The sequence below is a fragment of the Silurus meridionalis genome, chromosome 29 (assembly GCF_014805685.1).
Source record: "Silurus meridionalis isolate SWU-2019-XX chromosome 29, ASM1480568v1, whole genome shotgun sequence".
NCBI lineage: Eukaryota > Metazoa > Chordata > Actinopteri > Siluriformes > Siluridae > Silurus > Silurus meridionalis.
In genome coordinates this window covers 10,146,428-10,170,739 of record NC_060912.1, presented here as the reverse complement: position 1 = coordinate 10,170,739, position 24,312 = coordinate 10,146,428, and the positions used below count along the sequence as shown (strand labels likewise).

Below are 24,312 nucleotides of genomic sequence, written 5' to 3'. Positions count from 1 at the left end.
TTAACTGAACAAAAAAAAACAAAAAAAAAAAACAGGTAACACTAGACATTTCGTCCCCTCCACTTTTGAAATGATGGCTACGCCCCTGAGAGAGAGAGAGAGAGAGAGAGAGAGAGAGAGAAAAAGAGAGATCAAATACCTCTAGGGGGCGCTATTCAGCGCTTTTTGAATACTTGGCAGCTTGAAGAAGGGCAGGACGCGACGTGGTATTTTTTAACGTCTCCAGGTCGCTTTACAGTCCAGAGAAAATGAGAGAATTACAAGAAATTGTGAAAGGGCGGTGTGTTACACATTGGATTATGGATCCGTCGAAGAAAACTGTATTATATGTAATAATGAAGAGAAAAAACAAACTGCGGGGGCCGTGGATCAAAATCTGTTTACGAGGTATTTCATTATTTTATGTTGAAACATTTCTGCTTTACTCTGTTTCGTGTACAATATCTGGGAAAACACTACATTATATCTGGAGATCTCTAGAGGTGGAAAAGGGGATTATCTGGGTGATATTAGTGATACTCTTGAAAAACGACTTTAGGCCTTTAATACTGGTTTAACTCTTCCTGATCGGGTTAGAGTAAACGATTGTAGTGGCCAGAAAAAAAAAAAAAAAATCCCTGCGTGATATAACTTCAACAGCATTATAAACATGACATTACCCTCTCTTTAATTCGGATTATGTTAGGATCATTAAGCATTATTTTAAAGAAAATCATAAAACAAATGCCGCGCGTTAAAAAAATTTTACTTGGCAACCCTGACCAATGCGGATATCCCGTACGGGTGCCAGTTAAAGACTTCCAGCAGCAGCAGCGTGAAGTGTCAGTCTCTCTCTCTCTACAAGAACGTGAGTACACGTTTATAGTCGTGACATTCAAGGCTTTATAGAAATTGTAATGTTTTTTTTATATCTATGAGTCTGATCACAATTTTATTATTTAAACAAGTGGTATGAACAAAATTTTACGATTTAATTAATATAAATTAGATGCTAATAATAATGTTTACTTTCGCGGTGCTGGGATTTGAATCGGTTTTTATAACTACTCCTTATATATTACACTTAAATTCACACACACACCGTCTATACCCCAATAACGTTCACTATTGTGAAACTTTCATAAAAAAAAATATTTTCCAGAAAATCAAAGTTTAGCTTAAATTCGGTGAAAATACTCGCGAAAATAAAACTGCACGGGAGGAAGATGATCTCCAAACCCCTGGACCTTAAAATGAGTTCAGAAGATCTCAGATACGATTCGATATCGAAATCATAGAGATCCGTCGCTGATGGAGTTTTAGAAAAGTTAGCTGTAATGTTTTAGCACAGTTGGATAATCTGCTAGCATGGTTGCCTCTATGGATCAAACTCCTCGGTGTTCTGACTTCTGACTATCAGAACCAACATTCCGGTTTCCCCCCCGTGTCTGGGTTCTGGAGGAGTGTTATATGGTATATGTATATTTACTAAGATAATAATGAGGATGCAAGAGAACGTAAATAGTGTAAAAAAATTTAACTAAATTTAAAAACGAGGTAAAATTTTTACTTCGTATAAAACATTTATAACGGAAACGCCATTTTGAAGCGACTTTATTATGGCCGCTCCCACCACCCGTACGTAACCGCTGTAAAATACACGGGCACCTGCCTGCTGACTGAGGAATGTAGACAGTGAGGCGGAATGATTGTGTTCACACTCTTACCAGATCTCAAAACAAGCAGCGAGCCTAAACGAACAAGAGAGGAGAACTGAGCTATCAGGTCTAACAAACAGCCTAACCCAGATAGCAGGGCTAACAGAGCGAGCGAGACATTACAAATGTGAACTATTTAATGTAATTTTTTAATCAATTTTTAATTTGTGCAAATTGAATTGATTAATCTGGAAAAAAAAATTGTCATTTGATGACTTCTCAAAGTTATCAATTTGTAAAACATAGAACCAAAGCTCTTCAGCTGGACTCTACAAAATCTGAGAGGAGATTTTTAAAGGTCTAGTGTTTGGAAGGTTAAAGATTGAGTTTTTTTTAAATATAAAATTGAAAAGAATGTGTAAAATGTATTTTGAGGTTTGGTGTGCTCATCAGGTTTGCTTAATAATCCCATCCTCTGACAATTGTTCCGATGTAGATTAATTGACGTAGCTGGATTCTTTTTTTTTTTTTAATATTGCATTATTACTTGATCTTGTTTTTCAGATGTCAGTGGTGCAGATCAACAAGACGTGCGATGGACTTTTAAATGATAAGAAATACTACTACTTTGTGAATTCTTCAAAAACGGATGGCTGTGATCACATCTGGAAAGCACCGGTGAGAAGTTAAAATGTTTTTTTATATAGGCGATGGGTTACACTGCAGCTGTAAGTAGATATTAAATAAATAAATGCTGGGATTAGCTTTTTTTTCCTTGGCTTTTTTTTTTACATTATGGAAATGTGTTGATTTTAGAATGGGACGGTGCTGAAATATGGAGACGTTCTGACTCTTGATAACTGTGTGAATGGAATTCGCCACATTACGAGATGCTTCGAAAAAACAGGCGAGGTAGGAATACTTTAAATACATGTATATTCAACATGCTCTTTTCTACTGGTTTAATTGAGAATTTAAGTGTAATTTGTGTATCCTTTTTTTTTTTGCAGATAAAGCACATTTTTAATGGTATGTCTTTTTCTTGTCTATGTTTCACTTCTGAAAATCAAAATGATCTAAAATAATAGATCAGTTATTAGTTTTTGATATAACATGATGGTGTGTGTGTGTGTGTGTGTGTGTGTGTGTGTGTGTGTGTGTGTGTGTTCTCTTGTACTTAGTTTTCAGCACCTCACCTTCTACCGTTGTAGCTCCATATGAAAGTAAGTACATTGGAGGATATTTATTAGATGACTCCAAATGTATTGAAAGTAAGGAGAGTAGTGCAGTGTTCAGTCATTAGAGGTGAAATTTGTTGAAATTGCAAGTTTCAAGAAAAATAAAACGTGACCAACATTCGCTTGATGATTATAGTCTAAGAGGGAACTTGGTATAAAATACAGCTGAATATGTTTTTACTTCTTTTAGGCGGAAACTCCACACAGACTCATGACTCTGGTATGTATAAGAATCTATTGTGTTCTTTTTAGACTAAATACTGAATAATTGATCTCATATGCAGGAATCAGACATAATATTTAAACCACTGAGAGGTCTTTTTAATATTTTTACAGTGATCATGTTAAGTGGATTGATTGATTAGGCAATAAATGTCGGATTTGGAAATAAAATGGAAAAATGGGCATGTAAGGATCTGAGAATCTTTAAAAAGGAGTTAATTGTGATGTCTAGATGAGTGTCTCAGAACATCTCCAAAACAGCCGGTTTTAGAGGGTTATCCTGATGCAGTGGTTAGTATTCACCAAAAAAAGTCCAGTGAAGGACAAATGTTGAACTGGTGACAGGGTTATGGGCACTAAAGGCTCACTGATGGCGGTAAGGCACAAAGTTTAGTCTCCCACAGGAAGGAAGTGGTGACCTAGTGGTTAAAATATTAAACATCTGATCAGAAGTTTGAGAGTTCAAATCTCAGTACTGCCACTGTTAGAGCCTTGAGCAAAGCCATCAACTGCTCATTTGTATAAATAAATGCTTCCAAATTCCAAAAATCTCAATCTGATCAAGCTTTTGGACGCCCCACCTCACCCATTCTGCTTCTAACATATTGTGGAGTCCAGGCCTTGATTGAACAGATCTGTTTTGGTGGCACAATGTGTACGGGCATTTCACAATATCAGAGCGGTGGTTTATCGTTGTGGCTGATCGAAGTTTACACTGAGGGAATAAACGTTTTAGCTGAAAATGTAGATTTCTGACCTTCTCAGTGCTTCTAATTCAGCATTTAAAATGAAATATTATCAATATGATGTACATGATGAATATGATCATTTGTTTGTATTATTTTTTGAAGATCCAAACCTTCTATGGCTAATTCTTATCGGACTCATTCTGATTCTTCTTGTCCTGGGGTTTATTGAATGGAGGTAAATTTCCATCTCTCTTTAAGAGGCAGTTAAATGAGAAGTTGAGATACTTTAAATGTTTAACATCTGATTACACGGAGAGATTTTACGATGGTAATTAACGAATAATTCCGTTCTGCACTGTGATTGTGGATGGGTAGGTGGAAAGTTTTGACGAGATTGAAGGATCGCTGCTGTCAACACACGGACAAGGAACCCCGGTGAGTGAAACTGCAGGATATTTACACAATACGTCTTTAAAAAGAATCTCATAGGAAAAATTAACTGTATTGGGGAGAAGTACATTGTATTGTGAATCGCCATATAAATTGTTTTGTGTCTTGTGGACAAACCTTAGTGTTTCATCTATTTACATTTCTGGCGTTTGGCTGATTTCCGTTATCCTTCAGTAAATGCATTCTAATACTTTGTGTTTATTAGCATGGACTCTGACAATGTGAACCATGATGAGCATAAGAATGGAGGGGTTGTGAACGGAGAGGCCATTCCGCTTAAAAACGTCAATAACAAGTAAGAGTTTAACTATTCTATGTAAAAGAATATTGCTAAATGTGATGAATAAATACACAATTACATTTATGGCGTTTGGCCGACACCATTATTCAGAGTGACGTACACAAGTGCTTTAAACTCTCAATCAATAAATACATTCCAAGTTTTTCAAAACTGAACCACATTAAAAAAAAATGTAATTACTATAAATATTTCCAGGATGTTATAAGTACATGACTATTGGTTTATTATTATGTTAAATAAGTTGCAGATAATAAAATAAGCAATCTTTGTTTATTAGTGTGAACCCTGACGTTGGGAAACAAGAGGAGAATATAAATAATGTTCATCATGAAGAGGCTCAGCCACTCCAAATACCTGCGTAAGAGTTTAACTACTGTATGTAGATAAAACAAACTGATGGAAAAGAATATTGCTAGATGTGATGTAATAAATACACTATTATCTAAGTAGAATGTATAAACTTTACATTACATTTAATTCATTTTTTTTGCTGTGTTTTTGTCAATCAGTGATGAATCCAGAGTATCCTAGCGGGAGAGAGAATCACTGTTCTAGCTTCAGCACTTTCATCCTTCCTGTTTGTGTATTACTTTTATTTATACCTGCACTTTCACTCCACTGTTTTCAATTTAAATATTATACACAAATAGATGCCTTTCGAAAAATTCCAGCTGTTTGATTCTAGCAACAAATGCCAAATTTTTTATCATGTCCGAGCAATCGTTTTATATATTTCTAGCCTTTTTATACCCTGTAGCAAAATGACATCTTTATTGCAATATCCTGCCAAAGGAAAAACTCCATCTGTGAAAACTAAAGCACCAAAAATCATTATATACAAAATCATTACACATTCTTCTGCACTTTTATTCTACTCTGCCCTTTTTTTGTCTTTTTTTGTCAGTGTTCCTGCCTCTGTCTATTTTTATTTCTTAAGGTCTCTGTTTACTGTAACAAACCATTATGTACTAGCATTATTTATCTATTATATTATTTATTTTTTCTAATAAGTATTATAAAAAAAAAATTATTTATGTGTTTTGGGTAATTTTGTCCTCGGTCTTCCTTTCTTTTTTTCAAAAAAATATATGAATTCTTACCCTAAATCCTGTGTGTCTCATTCTTGTCTAGTTTTTATGCTACCCCAATACTCATTTCAGTAATCTTGATGCTGTGCAGCCTAACCCTACACTGGGTCATAATGTGACTTCATGTTGTCTCCTGCAGTTGTCTCTACTGCTTACATCATCACTGTGATGGTATAAGAGTCCTCGACCAGCCTTATGTTTTTCTGTAGCTGTAAAAATGGATGTTGCACAACATTTTCTTTCTGTTCTTCCCACATTTTGTCCCAGCATCATCATTTCAGACCCTAGACTGAGACTTTGTGACACTTTCCTCCATTTGAAGAAATCTAAGATGCGATTTGGTATTTGGACGAGCAAAGCCATATTTACATATGAATAGAGATATCATATCTCACTTATGAACTCCTCTACCAGTGGTTTCTAGTGGTTCTATTTATCACCCATTTATTAGGGTTTATTATATTGTCATATGTTATACAAAATTGGTAAAGAGCTGTATTATGAGGGGGGATTTTGGCTGGGTCAAAAGTGACACAGAACATACTGTGATGTAAAATCTGTTAGCCCAAATTTGGTCTACATGCTTGGTTTTGTTCTGGTCCTTGGCCCAGATCTGGCGTATGTAATGTTGTGCCCAGTTGTGGCACATGTAACACTAAAGCCCACACTGCCCACACTGCATATACCTAAAGCAAAACTGGTCCAGCCCAGATTGGGGCTGAGTATCCCAAATGGACTGATATATTAAAAAAGAAAAAACAAACAATAAAAGCAGGCTAGTTATAATTATATTTAACAGTAGCTACACTATTACAGTGTACTGAATGTTTCCCATCTTTCTTTTTATTACTTTCTCAAAATGCACAATGCCTGGACCGGTATTTTATTTTTTAATTTGTATTTTAAAAGACCACTTCTCCCTGTGTCATTGTTAGGCATCAAAACATCAAGCAGCCAATGATTCTGTAGTACTTATTTAGTGTTGTTACATTTTAATTATATATTTTATAATTACTTTAATAATTATATTATATATGTATAATATAATATACACACTATTGTGTGCATTTTAGCATTATTTCATAGTAAATACAAATTGTTTGGTTGAGTTTAACCTAGTGTAGTAGTTGTGTAGTAGTTAGTAGTAGTAGTAGTAGTAGTAGTTGTGTAGTAGTAGTTGTGTTGTGGTGGTAGTAGTTGTGTAGTAAGTAATAGTAGTAGTGTAGTAGTTGTGTTGTGGTGGTAGTAGTTGTGAAGTAGTGGTGTTGTAGTAGTAGTGTAGTAGTAGTTGTGTAGTAGTACTGTAGTAGTAGTAGTAGTGTAGTAGTTGTGTAGTAGTAGTAGTAATTAGTAGTAGTAGTGTAGTAGTAGTGTGTAGTAGTAGTAATTAGTAGTAGTAGTGGTGTAGTAGTGGTGGTGTAGTAGTAGTAGTGGTGTAGTAGTTTTGTAGTAGTAGTGGTAGTGTAGTGGTTGTGTAGTAGTAATTAGTAGTAGTAGTGTGTAGTAGTAGTGGTGGTGTAGTAGTAGTAATTAGTGTAGTAGTAGTAGTAGTGGTTGTAGTAGTAGTGCAGTAGCAGTAGTGGTGCAGCAGTAGCAGCAGTGGTTGTGTAGTAGTGTAGTAGCAGTGGTGTAGCAGCAGTGTAGTAGTTGTAGTAGTAGTAGTAATTAGTGTAGTAGTAGCAGTGGTGTAGTGGTTGTGTAGCAGCAGTGGTGTAGTAGTGGTAATTGGTGTAGTAGTAGCAGTGGTGCAGTAGTTGTGTAGTAGTAGTAATTAGTGTAGTAGTTGTGTTGTGGTGGTAGTAGTAGTAGTAGTAGTGTAGTAGTAGTGGTGTAGTAGTAGCAGTGCAGTAGTGCAGTAGTGGTGTAGTGGTTGTGTGGTAGTAGTAGTGTAGTAGTAGTTGTGTTGTAGTAGTGGTGTAGTAGTAGTGCAGTGGTGTAGTAGTTGTGTAGTAGTAGTGGTGCAGTAGCAGTGGTGTAGTAGTGGTTGTGTAGTAGTAGTGTGTAGTAGTAGTGTAGTAGTTGTGTAGTGGTAGTGGTGTAGTAGCAGTGTAGTAGTAGTGTAGTGGTTGTGTAGTAGTTGTGTTGTAGTAGTAGTGTAGTAGTTGTGTAGTAGTAGTGTAGTAGTTGTGTAGTAGTATTAGGTGAGTCGATAGACCGATTTATTTAAAGGATGAAAGATTAAAGGATAAAATAAATATTTTTCAATATACTGGAAAGCTTCAGGGTGCCTGATTATGCTTTTGGATGCCTCACTTTATTTACCAGATCTGCTGCTAACATCTTGTTGTCTGTAACACAGCACACCTTTGGAGGTCTTGTGGAGTCCAGGACTTTCTTGTTTCTTGGTCAGATTTGTTTTCGTGGCACAATGTTTAAAGGGATTTCACGATATTAGACGGTGGTTTTAATGTCGTGGCTGATTGGTATTACACCGAGGGAATAAAAAGCATGAGAAATTGGTAAAAGTGAAATATTTATTCATCTAAAAAAAAAATCTATATGTAGATTTCAGATATTCTCTATGCATTTAATTTGGAGTTTTTTAAAATAGTGAAAATACTGGAGATTTATATTTTTGTGTTTAAATGGTTTTACTTGAATGAGGAGAAAGAAACAATCAAAAGTAATTTATTTAACCTAAATTAAAATAAACAATTAATAGTTACACAACAAACTCCAGACAGGCCAAGGGGACTACCAGTGATTCTCTATTATGGCAAATTGAGATACATTTTTATTATATATGTAATTAAATTACTAAATAAATTGAATAATATGTATAACAGTAATGTAATACATACACTTGTCATGTAAATATATAACTCCGGCCAGTGAGTGAAGTCAGTCAAGGAGAGACTGTGTGAAAATTATGCTGAATTTATAATGATGCTCCAGTGCTGTTCCAGCATGCACTCATAGTGTTCTGTAAAATCTTGTGTCTAAATTTAAGAACCGAATGCAACTTCTTGCATAGCCTTTTCATCTGTCATTTCATCTGGTTTTATTAGAACTGTAGAAAACAGGATTTGTGGAGAATTCCCACTTAAAAACAACGATATATGAAATTTGAATATATGTAGTCACAGAAAATTATATCCCATGTTGGGTGAGGGTTCACATCACCCGTCTTTTGCATTTCATACAAACTTGAAAAGATGGTATATTCCCAAGTAGAATGTTATTGCAGAGAGTTTATTGACCCCCATCCAAGTTTATATAATCATACAATGCTAGATATAGTAAATGTTGATTCCCAAAAGATAAAGAATGAATGAGCAGATATAAGGAATACTTCTCTACCACTCCCAGCAGAACCTTTATTTCTGTTAGCAAAAAGCATTGAAAGTGTAGTTGTGTTAGGTGTTGTTTTAATTTACTTGCATTAATGTAACCTATTTTTTTGTGGTTGCTTTGAGTTTTATAAGTTTATTTTTTAATAGATAAAGTCATAATTGAAAAATAATGCACACAAAATATTTATATAAATCCTCCCGTTTATTGCGCCACGCATGTCATGTCTTTTTATTCCACTAGAGGGCCGCATTTCACACTTTGAGAACCACTGCCCTAACAGAACTATTCCAAATATATATTTAACAATATTATTGTCATACCAACCCATATTAATGATTAATTATTTAATTAATCGTTAATAATTATTAACGATTAATTAAAAATAAAAATGTATAATGAATTATTATCTGAATATATAATAATAACTCAATAGAGGCCGCATATATATAAATCCTGCCGTTCATTGCGCTCCAGCTGTCATGTCTTTATTCCCCACTAGAGGGCCGAATTCCACACTTTGAGAACCACTGCCCTAATAAAAATATTCCAAGTATATTTAACAATATTATTGTCATAACAACCTATATAAATTATTAAGTATTTAATTAATTATTAATTATTATTAATAATTAATTTAAATATTAATTAATGATCAATTATTATCTGAATATATAATAATAACTCACTAGAGGGCCGCACATATATAAATCCTGTCGTTCATTGCGCTCCACCTGTCATGTCTTTATTCCCCACTAGAGGGCCGCACATATATAAATCCTGCCGTTCATTGCGCTCCACCTGTCATGTCTTTATTCCCCACTAGAGGGCCGCACATATATAAATCCTGCCGTTCATTGCGCTCCACCTGTCATGTCTTTATTCCCCACTAGAGGGCCGCACATATATAAATCCTATCGTTCATTGCGCTCCACCTGTCATGTCTTTATTCCCCACTAGAGGGCCGCACATATATAAATCCTGCCGTTCATTGCGCTCCACCTGTCATGTCTTTATTCCCCACTAGAGGGCCGCACATATATAAATCCTGCCGTTTATTGCGCTCCACCTGTCATGTCTTTATTCCCCACTAGAGGGCCGAATTCCACACTTTCAGAACCACTACCCTAATAAAAATATTCCAAATATATATTTAACAATATTATTGTCATACCAACCCATATTAATTATTATCTGAACGTGCATGCGTATGGTATTTTTCTGCCATTTTTGTGGCACCCAAAAAATAGTAATGAAATACTTCTAGTTTAAAATGTCAAATTTGTTGAAATATCAATTTTAAATCAATAACATCAAACACATCAAGTTACAAAAATAGAGTTGATGTTGTTTTAATTTACTTGCATTAATGACCTGATGGTTTGTTTGTGGTTACTTTGAGTGTAGGAACTTTATTTTTAATAGATAAAATCATAAATGAAGATTAAACACAATATATATCTTGCCGTTCATTGCACACCACGTCATGTCTTTATTCCCCTATCAGAAATATTCCAAAAATATATTTTAACATACTGTTGTTTTACCAACCAAGACCTTACCAAGAGTCTAGTGCTGAGAGCAGTCTGTGTTAATTGATTTTTTAATTCGCTGTTGAGTCGCCCTTTAAAAAGTAAATCAAATTTCTAAGTCTTTAATTTAATTTTAAAAGTAAAAAAAAGAGAAAACTGCTTTTCTATTGTATCATAAAATTATGTATTTTATTTATTATTGTTTATTTACAAATTTTCCAATCATTCACTCATCCAAGGTGTAGTGTAATCTTACAATTCAAAATATGATCAAATGCCTAAAGTGCACAATATATTTTCAATCTAACATCTAGTGAATAGGAATTTCATTGTCTGTCTTTTGTTTGGAAGAAAATGGCTGTTCTGCAATGACTGTGTGCACAGCAAAACACTATAAAAATAAGGCATATGTGTCTACTTCCATTTTCTTTTACTCTCTTACTGTTTTTGAATGTTGGATGAAGCCACTGATCGATTATGCGTAGATGGTTGATGAGTTATTTACATTCGGATTTTCAAGAGTCCCACAAACCCAAATATCTCAGAGTCAAAATATAAATTGGCAAGAAACTATAAATTTGTAAAACCCATCTAAGCATAGTAACAAAGTAAATACTTTTGGAATTCTACGCGTTAAAACACTGCTGTGTCATTAGGTGTTATTTTAATATATTGGCAAAAGTAATGCAATGGTTTTGCAATGGTGGAGTGTCGAGTCTGTCTCGTTAGGAGCTTCCTAATCGGGTTCAGTACTTTTGGCTCTTCTCATTTTGGCCTGAGTAAAGCAGTCTTAATTTCAGGGAGAGAAGCAAAGACCTGCACACTGCAATCTTTATATTCTACCTTTAAATCACCTTTTTTATTTTGACAGTACAATCAATGCTGGTTAAAAAAAAGTGGACTGTCTGAATGATGTTGCTCTGACATCAAAGAATGAAGGCGAAGCTCAGGAACTTGATGGCCACATCTATAAGATCTCTAAGCTGAATATATAATGATAATGATATATTTATTTTTTAAGTGCTTTGCTATTTTTTTCTTGCTGATTATTCAGATTTAATAACCTGTCATCCTCTTGTTTGTCTCCTCAGTTCTTTTTGTAAATTTCCTTAACTAATTGGGCAGACTCCGTAAGTAAAGATCAAGGACATCTGAATTTTCCTTCTAAACATGTCTTACTTCTTTATTTTAAATATTTCGTGGATTTAAGCAGCGTTTGAAATAACACAAGATATAAAATACAGTTTTAGTTATACTGCATAACCAAACCTTGGTAAATATCCTGCCCAGATGCAACTCTCCAAAGCTCCAGACAGCATTAATGTAACAGAAATTATCCTTCACTCTAGAAATGAAATAGATTACTCTATTTTTTATCAATATGTTTATTTGCTAGATACAAAAATATACATTATTTATTATGGATTATACAAAATATATATTTTTTCTATTTGTTATTGTTTTTATTTTTGCTTCATATCTTAGATAAAGCTCTTAAACAAAACTACCACTACTACTACAACTTATAATAATAATAATAATAATAATAATAATAATAATAATAATAATAATAATTAAGAGTAATAATAATAATAATAGTAACAATAATAAGAAGAGAAGGAGAATATGAGAAATATTATTTTTAAAGTTGTAATTGGAATTTGTTATAATTTGATTACTTAAATTATTTTTCTGCACATTTGCTGAGGGATATAAAAGAAGATGGGTCAATATATTATACGCATGCGCACTGAAGAGTGTAAGCAGCAATAGGTTATGCGGGGACCAACGTCAGTTGATTTTTCCTTCAGTGCGCATGCGCATGCGCGCTCTTCCTCAACAATAACTGCGAATGCGGAAAAGAAGGGCGGTTGCGCGAGCAATTTTATTCGGGACTTCACGGTTTTGGTAAGTGTTATTTAATTGTATTATGTTTAGACGATAGAAGTGGGTGATATAAAATATATTGTGTTTATATAAAGCAAATAAAACTGAGTACGTTTTGTAGACCAACACCACTGCCGTACCTTCCGTTTTAACGTGTTTATGTCAAGTTGTAATTATGTAACCGGAATGAAATTTTCTTATCAGTAAATAAACAAAGGATCAATTAAATGTGTTTCTGTCGGTAAACTTAAATCCACAGTTAAACTTAAGCTTAGGCTTATATAAAAGAGTCTATATATTATATATATATATATACACACACATTTCTGAAAAAACGAAAGTGAAAGTATTTGTTCTCAGGATCAGACTCATCTTGAGGAACAGCAGGAAGGAGGAATTTTAAGGGCGATAATTGAGATGAACATAAACAAGGACTTGGGTAAGTGGTGATTTCTTTTCAACTGAATGTCTACAATTTATTGAAGTAAAAATGTAGCAATAAAAAAAAGTGACTATAAGGAAGTGGAAAGGAGAGAAGTCTTTATTTATTTATTTATTTATTTATTTATTTATTTATTCATTTATTCATTTATTTATTTATTTATTTATTAAATCAGATGTGTGCTGTATAGTTATTTTTTCATGTTTTATTCTTTATGTGAATCTGAAATGTTAAATGGCAGAATTATTTTAAAGCGAAACTTTGACATTTTAAAATGGTTTCTATTGTGGTGGAAAAGTGTAGGAATTGATCATGAGGTGATTTTAAACCATGTGCTCTCAGGGTTTTTTTTCATCGTTCCTGAAAGTGGTGCTCTAATCTGCTTTAACAAATGCAGTTTTACTCTCAAAATTGTCTAGTTTAGTGAAACTTACAAATATTACAATGTAACAATAGAAACAATCCCAACAAAGTTTAACTCCTAATACAGATATTCAAGCAATACAGCCACATGCTTGTAATATCAGAGACCTTTAATGAGAGACATGAAGCTGCTCCTTACTTCTTCCACATTGGGCTAATTCATTTATATTCTCTACTTTTCATTTTAATTGACATTTTTGTTAACAATGTTTACATTTTTTGACAATAAAAAATATGTTGCTTCTGCAACTAAATGAAAAAGAACAGAAAAACATTTATAGTTAAGTATTTCTTCTAATGTCCTTCTGTATGCTTTCATCGTGTCCTGGATCCCCATGATCCTGATTTTGATTAAGCATTTACTGAAAATGAATCAATTAATGATTAGAACGTCGTTAGTCTAAATATATTGCATCATTACTAAATAATGTAAGAGTATGAATTTGTATTAACAAAAGAGCAAGATTTGTATCTATACAAAGGTTGTGAATTAATTTTTTTAGGTTTTACAACATGTTTGTTTCTATGTTTCCTAGGAATATAACTCATCCCAGAGATCATTGACTCAGCTGTAATCATAAAAATGCACAGGCCTGTTTTGACCACAGTTAATGTAACCCTGTCCTCAAAGAAGGGGTAAAATACCAACTTTCCTATTATAATTACCTGAAATATGTAGAGCATAAATCACTAAAGCACTGTTTATAATGTTGTATAGTGAACTCCAGAGAAGGCACTCAGACTGTGTCTCCATGAAGAGTGACATGTCTTTGGATCCTCCTTGGAACTTTAGAAATGGAGATTCCTTATCTGTGCACAGGTAACATCCCGAAGTACTTATAGTTTTAGTAAATATAGTCATATGTAGTTGTTTTAGTAATTATTTATTCAGGTCAAAACGACTTTCTGAATCTGTACAATGTAAAAAATTGTGTTAATGTGTATTAAAATCCAGGCAGGTAGATCACTGATCCTTGGGTGTCTTTATGAAGAGTTGTGTGTCTATGGGAATTTCTCTAAAATACTTACCATGCTGTAAACCTTTTTGTTTGTTCCTGGAATATGCAGCCAGTATATGTAGAAACAGAACATTTAAAAAAGTCTTCAATAAATAAATAAATATGTAAATCACAAAAACTGTTTAAGATGCAAATAAATCACTAAAGAACCATTTATAATGTTTTACAGTAAATTTAAGAGAAAGAGATCAGACTCGTCAGAACCCAGCTGTGTGTCAATGAAAAGTGACATGTCTATAGATCCTCCTTGGAACTTTGGAAATGGAGATTTCTTATCTGTGCACAGGTAATATCCAAAAGTACTTATAGTTTTAGTAATTATAGTCATATATAGTTGTTTTAGTAATTATTTCTTCAGGTCAAAATGACTTTCTGAATCTTTACAATGTAAAAAAAAATGTTGTTAATGTGTATTGAAATCCAGGCAGGTAGATCACTGATCCTTGGTTGTCTTTATGAAGAGTTGTGTGGGAATTTCTCAAAACTTCCTACCATGCTGTAAACTTTTTTCCATGCACTGTTTGTACCTGGAATATGCAGCCAGTATATGTGAAAAAAGAACATTAAACAAAAAGTCTTCAATAAATGAATATGTAAATCACAAAAACTGCTTAAGATGTAAATAAATAACTAAAGAACCATTTATAATGTCTTACAGTAAATTAAAGATAAAGAGATCAGACTCGCCAGAACCCAGCTGTGTCTCCATGAAGAGTGACATGTCTATGGATCCTTCTTGGAACTTTGGAAATGGAGATTGCTTATCTGTGCACAGGTAATATCCAAAAGTACTTATAGTTGTTTTAGTAATTATTCATTCAGGTCAAAATTACCCAAAAAGGTATTTATTTACTTAACTGTTATTACAGAATAGAGCCAGTACTTTAGTCGTTACCAGTAATTACCAATAATAATAATGGACTGTTTGCCTAACTACATGTAGCATAATTCCTGATAAAGTTAAGAAATTCGATACCTGTGAAGCTTTCTGGCAGGCTAAAACAGTAAAAACAGTGGAAGATGTTTCCTCCATCCAGCTCCACAATGTTCCTTGTTGTTCATTATAGGAACTGTGTATTTAGCATTGAGTTGTTCAAAGGTTAATGCACTAAAATTATTGAATTATTTTAATGTATTAGGTAATAAAACTTAATGTCTCAATATGTCTTTCTACTTCACCCTGTCACAGATGCAACCCAGAATCTGCTGTTGTAGATGAATTCCAGAAAAGGTATAAATTTAATCTGAAGAAAAAGTTTCAGTGTATAAATGGCGTGATAGTAAACCAGGACAATCGAATGCTCCTGAATGAGATCTACACAGAGCTCTACATCACAGAAGGAGACAGTGGAGACATAAATAAAGAACATGAGGTGAGACTGATCGAAGCAGCATCCAAGAGGAAAACATTAGAGGAACCACCAATCAAATGCAATGACATCTTTAAGTCCTTTCCTGAAGAAGACAAACCCATCAGAACTGTACTGACGAAGGGAGTTGCTGGTATCGGAAAAACTATCTCTGTTCAGAAGTTCATCCTGGACTGGACTGAAGGAGAAGCAAACCAGGACATCCCCTTCATATTTCCACTTTCTTTCAGAGAGCTGAATTTGATGAAGGACCAAAAACTGAGCCTGGTAAAGCTTCTTCATGTCTTTTCCTCAGAAACAAAAGAAATAGAAAAGTCCAGAATGGAAAAGGCTCTGTTTATTTTTGATGGATTGGACGAGTATCGTTTTCCTCTGGATTTCCAGAACACAGAGACAGTGTGTGATGTAACTGAATCTGCATCAGTTCATGTGCTGCTAATAAACTTAATTATAGGAAATCTGCTTCCCTCTGCTCTCATCTGGATCACCTCCCGTCCAGCAGCAGCTGATCAGATCCCCTCACAGTGTGTCCATCGAGTCACGGAGGTACGAGGATTCAGTGACCCACAGAAGGAGGAGTATTTCAGGAAGAGAATCAGTGATCAGAACCTGGCCAGTAACATCATCACACACCTGAAGTCATTAAGAAGCCTCTACATCATGTGCCACATCCCAGTGTTCTGCTGGATCTCAGCTTCTGTTCTAGAGAGAATGTTGGGTGAATCAGAAAGTGGAGAGATTCCCAAAACTCTGACTCAGATGTACACACACTTCCTCATCATTCAGACAAACATCATAAGAGAAAAGTACTTAAAGATGCAGGAGAGTGATGAAGAAATGATTCTCAAACTGGGACGACTGGCTTTTCAGCAGCTGATGAAAGGAAACCTGATCTTCTATGAGGAAGATCTGAGAGAGTGGCATTGATGTGACAGAAGCAGCAGTGTACTCAGGTGTGTGTACGCAGATCTTCAGAGAGGAGTTTGGGCTTCACCAGAGTACAGTGTACTGCTTTGTTCATCTGAGCATTCAGGAACATCTTGCAGCTCTGTATGTGCACCTGACCTTCATGAAGGAAAAGAGAAATGTTCTTGTAGAGAACTGGTCCTCGAAATCAGAGGTTTTTGCAAATTTTTAAATTTCACTAAAATGCAGATCCCTGATTATATGATGAATGACAATACAATCTTAGATGTTCACAAGAGTGCTGTTAATCAGGCTTTAAACAGCGAGACTGGACATCTGGATCTTTTCCTTCGGTTTCTTCTGGGACTCTCATTGGAGACCAATCAGAATCTCTTACATTCTTTAATAAAACACACAGGAAGTAGCCCTCTGAGCAGGGAGGAAACAGTTCAGTACATCAAGGAGAAGATCAGTGAGGATCATCATGCAGAGAGAACCATCAATCTGTTCCACTGTCTGAATGAACTGGGTGACAATTCTCTAGTGGAGGAAATCCAACAGTACCTGAAATCTGGAAAACAAAGGAAACTCTCCTCTTCACAGTGGTCTGCTCTGGTGTTTGTCTTACTGACATCCGAACATGAGCTGGAGGAATTTGACCTGAGAAAATATACCAGTGAAGAGACAATAAGAAATTTGGTCCTTGTAAAGGTGATACCTGTGATTGCAGCATCCAGAAAAGCAATGTAAGTAAATGTGAATATGACTGTGCTACAAAATTTGAACATTTGTTTACATAAGGAAAAAAAAAACAAGAAGGATTCAATGTAAACATGCTGGCTTAATGTACCGGTTTGCATCATATGAAATAAAAATAAGCTATAATGAGTGAAGATATTTTTTACATTTCACTATTATATTTAATAGTACAGTATATTACAGTACATTTATCCAGTCCTGGAAGCATTTCATTTATATAATGTGTTTATATAAATGAAATGCTTCCAGGACTGGACAATGTACTCATTTTTGATCATATTTATACAATGTATTTATTAATTGCTTCAGGAATTCTTGGATAAGAAAAAGCTTACTGGGCTAATCTTGAGGCAGTATTTGGGTTACATGAAAAATTCATAAATGCCGGTTTTGTTTTTAGCATTTAATAAAATTAACAGGTGCAGAGAAGGTTTTCAACATGAAATATTTTGCACTAGTGTATTTATTGTGTTATTTTATTTTCTGTAGTATTCAGCATGTAACACTTGAAGAGAAAAGCTGCAAAGCTTTGGCCTCTGTGCTCAGTTGCAACTCATCCAATCTAAGAGAACTGGACCTGTCTGGGAGTAAACTAACAAACTGTCTTTCTGAAGTATTGGGGAATCCTCACTGTAAACTGGAGACACTGAGGTAGGATCATCTCTTTGAAAGTTACAATAACACATTCATAGTTCATAATGCAAATTATCACAGCAAATGTCATTTGCAAAACAATATTTAATGTAGAAAAGTAAATGAGCAATTAGGCAATACGAAGTCCTTATTCCTTCAGGATACGTTATGCAATTAATTAATCTAATTAAATTACATATATATTACATTCCTTCCTTCTTCATTATTGTCTCCTTTATTCATTCATTCTCTTTTATACTTTGTTTTAAATCAGGCCTGTTCTTTTTCAGCTTTATCTGCTGATAGTTTAAAACCACACACAATTCAGAGAAACTAATCATTGTTAATTATACTGTTCAAGATGAAAATTAGTTGTTTTAAGAGTGCCATATTGTGTTTTTGCAGGCTGAATAATTGTGGTTTCTCAGAAGAAGGCTTTGCTGCTCTGACCTCAGCTCTGAGATCAAACCCCTCACACCTGAGAGATTTGGATCTGTCCTTTAATAAAGTAGGAGACTTAGGAGTGAAGTATCTCTCTGCAATACTGGAGAATCCTCACTGTAAACTGGAGAGATTGTGGTAGGTTCCTCTTTTTAAATTACAAGACCTGGTCCTCAGTAAGACATGTTTTCTAGTAGTCCATCTCAGCCACTTGTTATTAACCACAATTAACAGTTCAATTCACAGTTCTATTATTCTCTTTTATTTTTTATTTTATTTTAATCTTATTATAGCAGTTATAGTTGCATTTACAGCTAAATTAATCGTTTAAATGTCAGGAAACTGACAAGTTGTCCCAATAGCACACTTTTGCACCTTATGTTGAGAGGAGGACCGAATTACATATAAATCTTACTTATGAAAAACTTTGTGCAGAATATGTAACCAGTCACTTAAAAAAATGTTTTTATTGTCCCCAAAAACACATTCAAATCGTATGTTCATGTGTCCACAAAATGTTGTCCATAAAGTGTATATCAGTGGATATGTCAGTGTATTTGTATTTATATCTCTCTGTGTTATTAAAGAGTGTGTCTTTGTGTCTCTGCAGTTTATATGGTTGCGGTGTCTCAGATAAAGGCTGTGTTGCTCTGAGTTCAGCTCTGAGATCAAACCCCTCACACCTAAGAGACCTAAATCTGTCTGAGAATAAACTTGGTGACTCAGGAGTAAAGTTTCTCTCTGGTATACCTCATTGTAAACTGGAGAGACTGTGGTAAGATATTCAAGTTTAAATTAACTTCTCCCCAGCAAGACTGAATCTGAGGCTATTTGTTCATAGAAATCTTACATTTCAAATTTTATAAACCTAAATATAATTTTTTAATAAAACAGAAAAAACATGAAATATAAAATTTTAAGGATAATATAGGGCCATTTTGGATTTCATGGCTGGAATACCTTTAAGGAAATTGGAATGAAGGCAACAAAAGTATTAAAATGTAAGTGTGTGTGTAAAAAAAAAAAAAGAACTAATTACTAGAACTAGATAATTAGTACTAGAACTAATTAGGTTATTTGGCAGCAGGTCAATAACATGACCACATAAACCAAATACTGCATCTATTACAACAGAATTGTATCATTGTAGAAGAGTCTAGGTGCTGAGCTGGCATGCCTGCAGTCCAGACCTTTCACCAATTCAAAACATTTGGACCACCATAAAATGAAAAATATGACAAAAAAGACCCAAAACATTTGCACATGTAGAATTTTAACTAAGAGATAAATAGGACAATGTTCCTCTAACTACTGTCCGGAGTGTTTCCAGAGGTATATGGACTATTTGTAAAAGAAGAATTTTTGAGACATGTTGCAGCCATTAAATTCACAATTACCTTATTGTTTTCCTTATAGTTGTACATTTCCCTCTGTTTAAATATATTTGATATGTTTTCTATGTTGTATTGTGAATAAAATATGGGTGTATGAGATTTCAGAGCATTGTGTTCTGTTTTTACTTAGATTTTACATAGTGTTTACACAATTGTTGTGGGATTGTAATAGTGTAAGAAATTGTACACATGGTAATATTAGTCTGTTTTATGACATCATATACAGATGTGAGCTTGTAGGATCAGGACTTTTTAAATTGTGGAAAAAAAAATTAAGTATGAATCTATCAGCTTTGCCACCTAGTTAATGCTATATTTTTAAATTCTCACTGTGGATGTAATGAACGCTGATGTTTGGCAAACAAATGTGTGAACAAATAATTTTGTAGCTAATTATTATTTTTTATTAGATTTTAATGCAGCTACAATATGTTTTTTCTCTTGCACAATTGTCTTTATTTGTTTTACCACATCAGAGGATACATTACCATTAGTGGAGTGGGTGAGGCTAACCCTCATGTAGAAATCTCCCAGGGTACCTTTAACTTCACAACCATTTCACTAATAAAGATTTAAGCTGAACACCTTTTTTAAGAACCATCAGCTCCTTCATGTTTTATTTGGTTTACTGCACCTCTTGTATAATTGCTCTTGTATATTGTTAATGTATAACAATGTGCACTTCCTACCTCCTTTGCTGTATATCTGTAGTTACTGCTGCAACGTTAAATTTTTTTTTTTAATTTAATGTTTATACTTGTATTTACATTTACAGCATTTGGCATATGCACTTATTTAGATAACTAACAAACATACTTTAAAGTTTATGACTACATAGATCCTGATCCTGCTTCACTAGGCCATGGTTCACGAGTTCAATCAGTCTAAAACAATAGTAATAGGAATAGTATAATATAAAACACACATACAAATCTATTAATAGAACTTAATTAGGTTCTTCATTAAGAAGTCTATTTACTTATGCTTATACATTCAAATTGTAATATATATTTTTTTACTGAATTTGTATATTTTTATTATTTATGATGTTTTTTACTTATATTTTGAAGCTTTTTGGCTCATTCAAATTTTGCTGCTGTTGTAATGTGTGAATTTTAATTAATGAGAAAGTTTGAAACAGTACATTAATTGTAAATATAATCTTTTAAAAAGATGAAAATATGATCTTAAAGATTGTCATTGTGTCTCTGCAGGTTGAGTAATTGTGGATTCTCAGAAGAAGGGTGTGCTGTTTTGACATCAGCTCTGAGATCAAACCCCTCACACCTGAGAGAACTGGATCTGTCTCAGAATAAACTTGGAGATTCTGGAGTGAAGTGTCTTTCTGCCGTACTGGAGAATCCTCACTGTAAACTAGAGATTCTGAAGTAAGATCACCTCTCAGAGAGTCATATGACCTGGTCCTCTGTAAAACACATTGTCTAATAGTATATATTAATATAACTATTGTAATAGTAAGACTAAAGCAGAGGTTTTAGGTTTATCATGAATGTCCTGTAGTAGGAAGAATGTTTTTTTTTCACTGCATTCTGATGATTTGTAACAGACCCCTCCTAAGCAGTTGGTAAAGTGACAGTTTTTTGTGATGTAAATGATTTAATTGGTTCTAGAATCTCTAGTTGGTGGATCAGTCTACAGGAGATATTTTCTCTGACTGATTGAGTCCCATTGCTAAAACATGTACTCACTTGGAGTCTTGCAAAATGTCCATTGCAGCCAATGTCCATTAACCAGAAGTAACATTTAAATTTACAAAAAGTTTTTATTAATTTCTATATTTGTTTATTTTAGTCTTATTATAGCAGTTACAGCTGTATTTGCTGTCAAATGAAACGTTTAAAGGTCAGGGAACAGACAAGTTGTCCCAATAGCATACTTTATGTTGAGAGGAGGACAGAATTGCATATAAATCTGACTTCTAACTTACAAGCTTTGAGCAGAATATGTAACCAGCCACTGATTAAAAAAAAGAATAAATAAATGTTAATTGTCCCCTAAAACCGCATACAGATGTTATGGTCTTGTGTCCATAACATTTTGTCCATAAAATGTATATTATTTAAGTGTCTGTGTTATTAAAGAGTGTGGTGTTGTGTCTCTTTAGGTTGCATAGTTGTGGTGTCTCAGATGAAGGCTGTGTTGTTCTGACTTCAGCTCTGAGATCAAACCCCTCACATCTGAGAGACCTGAATCTGTCTGGGAATAAATTGGGAGACTCAGGAGTGAAGTATCTTTCTGCCATACTGAAGAATCCTCACTGTAAACTGGAGAGACTGTGGTAAGATCCTTTCTCTGAGTCACATGACCTGGTCCTCAGCAAGACACATTTTCTAATAGTGAGACTGAAGCAGATGTTTTAGGTTCATCATCTTTTCACTACAATTAGGTTTGTAACAGACCCCTCCTAAGCACTTGGTAAAATTACAGGTTTTAGTGGTGAAGAAATTTTAATAGTTTCTAGACAGTCTAGTTGGTGGCTCAGCTTACAGAGGACATTTTCTCTGGCTAAGTCCCATTGCTGAAAAGTGCTCACTTGGAGTCCAGCTAAATGGCCATCTCACCTACCTTTCATTAACCCCAACATTTTTAAGACCATTATGGTTTAAATTAAAGACTTCTATCACAACATTAAAAACACACAAACATGTTCTTAGCAACTGGCCTTAACCAAGCCCTACATCAACCCCCCAAGCCAAGTATCGCTAAACTTGCACTTCCCCATAGCTGAAAAATAAAATAAATTTTTATGTCTGAGTTGCAATCCGAGAGAGATTTGTGCCAATAACAGAAAGCTGATTGGGTGTTTTGCAATACAGCAATTATATGTGGACTAGCAAAAAATGAATTAAGGGCCTTGCTCATGGGTCTGAGAGTGGCAGCTCGGATCTGTTTGTATACCTGATGTTGAGAGGGAGACAGAAGTACATATAAATCTGATTTAGGTTTAACTCAAAAACTGTGCAGATAATGTAGCTAGCCACTGATTTAAAATAAAAAAAAGGATGAATGTTAGTTGTCCCCAAAAATTACATACAAATCTAATGGTCAGGTGTCCACAATATTTTGCCTATATAATGAACGTTGTACTTGTCTCTGTGTACTGTTTAAGAGTGTGTCATTGTGTCTCTGCAGGCTGTGTAAGTGTGGTGTATCAGATGATGGCTGTGCTGTTCTTACTTCAGTGCTGAGATCAAACCCCTCACACCTGAGAGACCTGAATATGTCTCAGAATAAACTTGGAGACTCAGGAGTGAAGTGTCTTTCTGCTCTACAGGAGAATCCTCACTGTAAACTGAAGATACTGAAGTAGGATCATCTCGTTGAGAGTCACATGACCTGCTCCTCAGCAAAGCACATACTTTAATAATATAGAGACTAATCAGAGGTTAATTGTCAATATATTTTTACATATATACATTAATTAATCAGTCACTATATCAGTAGAAGAATGCTGAGGATGGAACGAATAAAAGAGGAAGGTCAAGAAGGGGGCTTATGGATGTGCTGAATGTCATTTCCAAACTGTTACCACAACGCTAAAAGGATTCAATTGTACAGGACGTCTTTAAATGTCTATCATATAATTTTGCATTCACTTGAACTTGGAAACCCAAATCTGTTCCAGCATGGCAATACCCCTGTGCACAAAGTAAACTCCTTGAAGGTCTTTTACATGCTTTAGACAGGAAGATCTTGAGTGGCCTGATATAAAGCTCTGATCTCATCCCTACTGAACACCTTTGGGATGAATTGGAATGCTGACTGCACCACAGACCTCCTCACCTACATCAGTACCTGCCTTTCATAATACCATTGCTGATGAACACAAATATCCATAAGCACACAACAAAATCTAGTGGAACATCTTCGCAGAAGAGTGGAGGGAATTATACGAGCAAATTGGGACTGAATGTGGAAATGCAATTTTTAGAAATCCCATGCATTATGTACTACATTATGTACTAGTACTACATACTGCATATTATTTACTCACTTTTATTTTGGATTCTACAGTCTATAGTAATTACGTGTGTGTTTTTGTCACTAAATCATTTAAAGTGCACGCTATAATTTCTCTCATTAGTATTGACCACTTAAACAGCAGCACTCTCACTTATCATTGTTTTTATGTTTAGTATAGACTGCAAACACACACATAATTGAAAATTGAGAATCTTATTATTCTATAATTCTTATGTTCTGCAAAGCTGTTTTGACAAAATCGATTGTAAATAGTGCTATATATGGTTTGGACATGTGTAGAGGAGGGACATGGGGTATATCAGTAGAAGAATGCTTAAGATGGAGCCACTAGGAAGGAGAAAAAGAGGAAGGCCAAGGACGAAGTTTATGGATGTGGTGAGGGAAGACATGCAGGTAGTTTATTTGAAAGAGGCAGATGTAGAGGATAGGAGGGTATAGAGAAGGATGATCCGCTGTGGCGCCCCCTAATGGGAGAAGACGAAAGAAGAAAAAGATTGTAAATACAGTGGAACCCGGTTATGTCGATGTCCTAGTGGGTCGCCAAAAAGCATCGAGGTAACCGATGATCGAGATAAACAAAAATCA

General features: G+C 34.5%; 2 protein-coding genes across 2 annotated transcripts; both read left to right on the top strand.

The window, feature by feature from the left end:
- The first annotated feature begins 732 nt into the window (after positions 1–732).
- On the top strand, positions 733–5,643 carry LOC124381770. The gene is made up of 11 exons (XM_046843633.1): positions 733–847; positions 2,202–2,315; positions 2,454–2,549; positions 2,648–2,666; positions 2,819–2,860; positions 3,066–3,095; positions 3,949–4,021; positions 4,162–4,221; positions 4,442–4,531; positions 4,815–4,895; positions 5,047–5,643. Exons 2-11 carry the CDS (start codon positions 2,202–2,204, stop codon positions 5,066–5,068), a joined length of 627 nt encoding a protein of 208 aa, XP_046699589.1. The 5' UTR covers positions 733–847; the 3' UTR covers positions 5,069–5,643.
- Positions 5,644–12,255: 6,612 nt separating this feature from the next.
- On the top strand, positions 12,256–23,922 carry LOC124381771 (NACHT, LRR and PYD domains-containing protein 12-like). Its single transcript, XM_046843634.1, is given in 15 exon segments — positions 12,256–12,356; positions 12,696–12,774; positions 13,737–13,836; positions 13,919–14,020; positions 14,389–14,505; positions 14,878–14,994; positions 15,409–16,503; positions 16,505–16,709; positions 16,745–17,241; positions 17,744–17,905; positions 18,293–18,466; positions 18,939–19,103; positions 20,937–21,110; positions 21,848–22,021; positions 22,876–23,922. Coding segments are annotated over 13 exon segments (3,213 nt in total). The 5' UTR covers positions 12,256–12,356; positions 12,696–12,774; positions 13,737–13,783; the 3' UTR covers positions 23,054–23,922.
- The last annotated feature ends 390 nt before the right edge of the window (positions 23,923–24,312 follow it).

Bases quoted from the DNA above. Each gene is read 5' to 3' on its own strand.
- LOC124381770 (XM_046843633.1), top strand. From the start codon at position 2,202: ATGTCAGTGGTGCAGATCAACAAGACGTGCGATGGACTTTTAAATGAT. The intron at 3,096-3,948 runs GTATGTATAAGA...TATTTTTTGAAG, and splicing joins CACACAGACTCATGACTCTG to ATCCAAACCTTCTATGGCTA. The intron at 4,896-5,046 runs GTAAGAGTTTAA...TTTGTCAATCAG, and splicing joins CAGCCACTCCAAATACCTGC to TGATGAATCCAGAGTATCCT.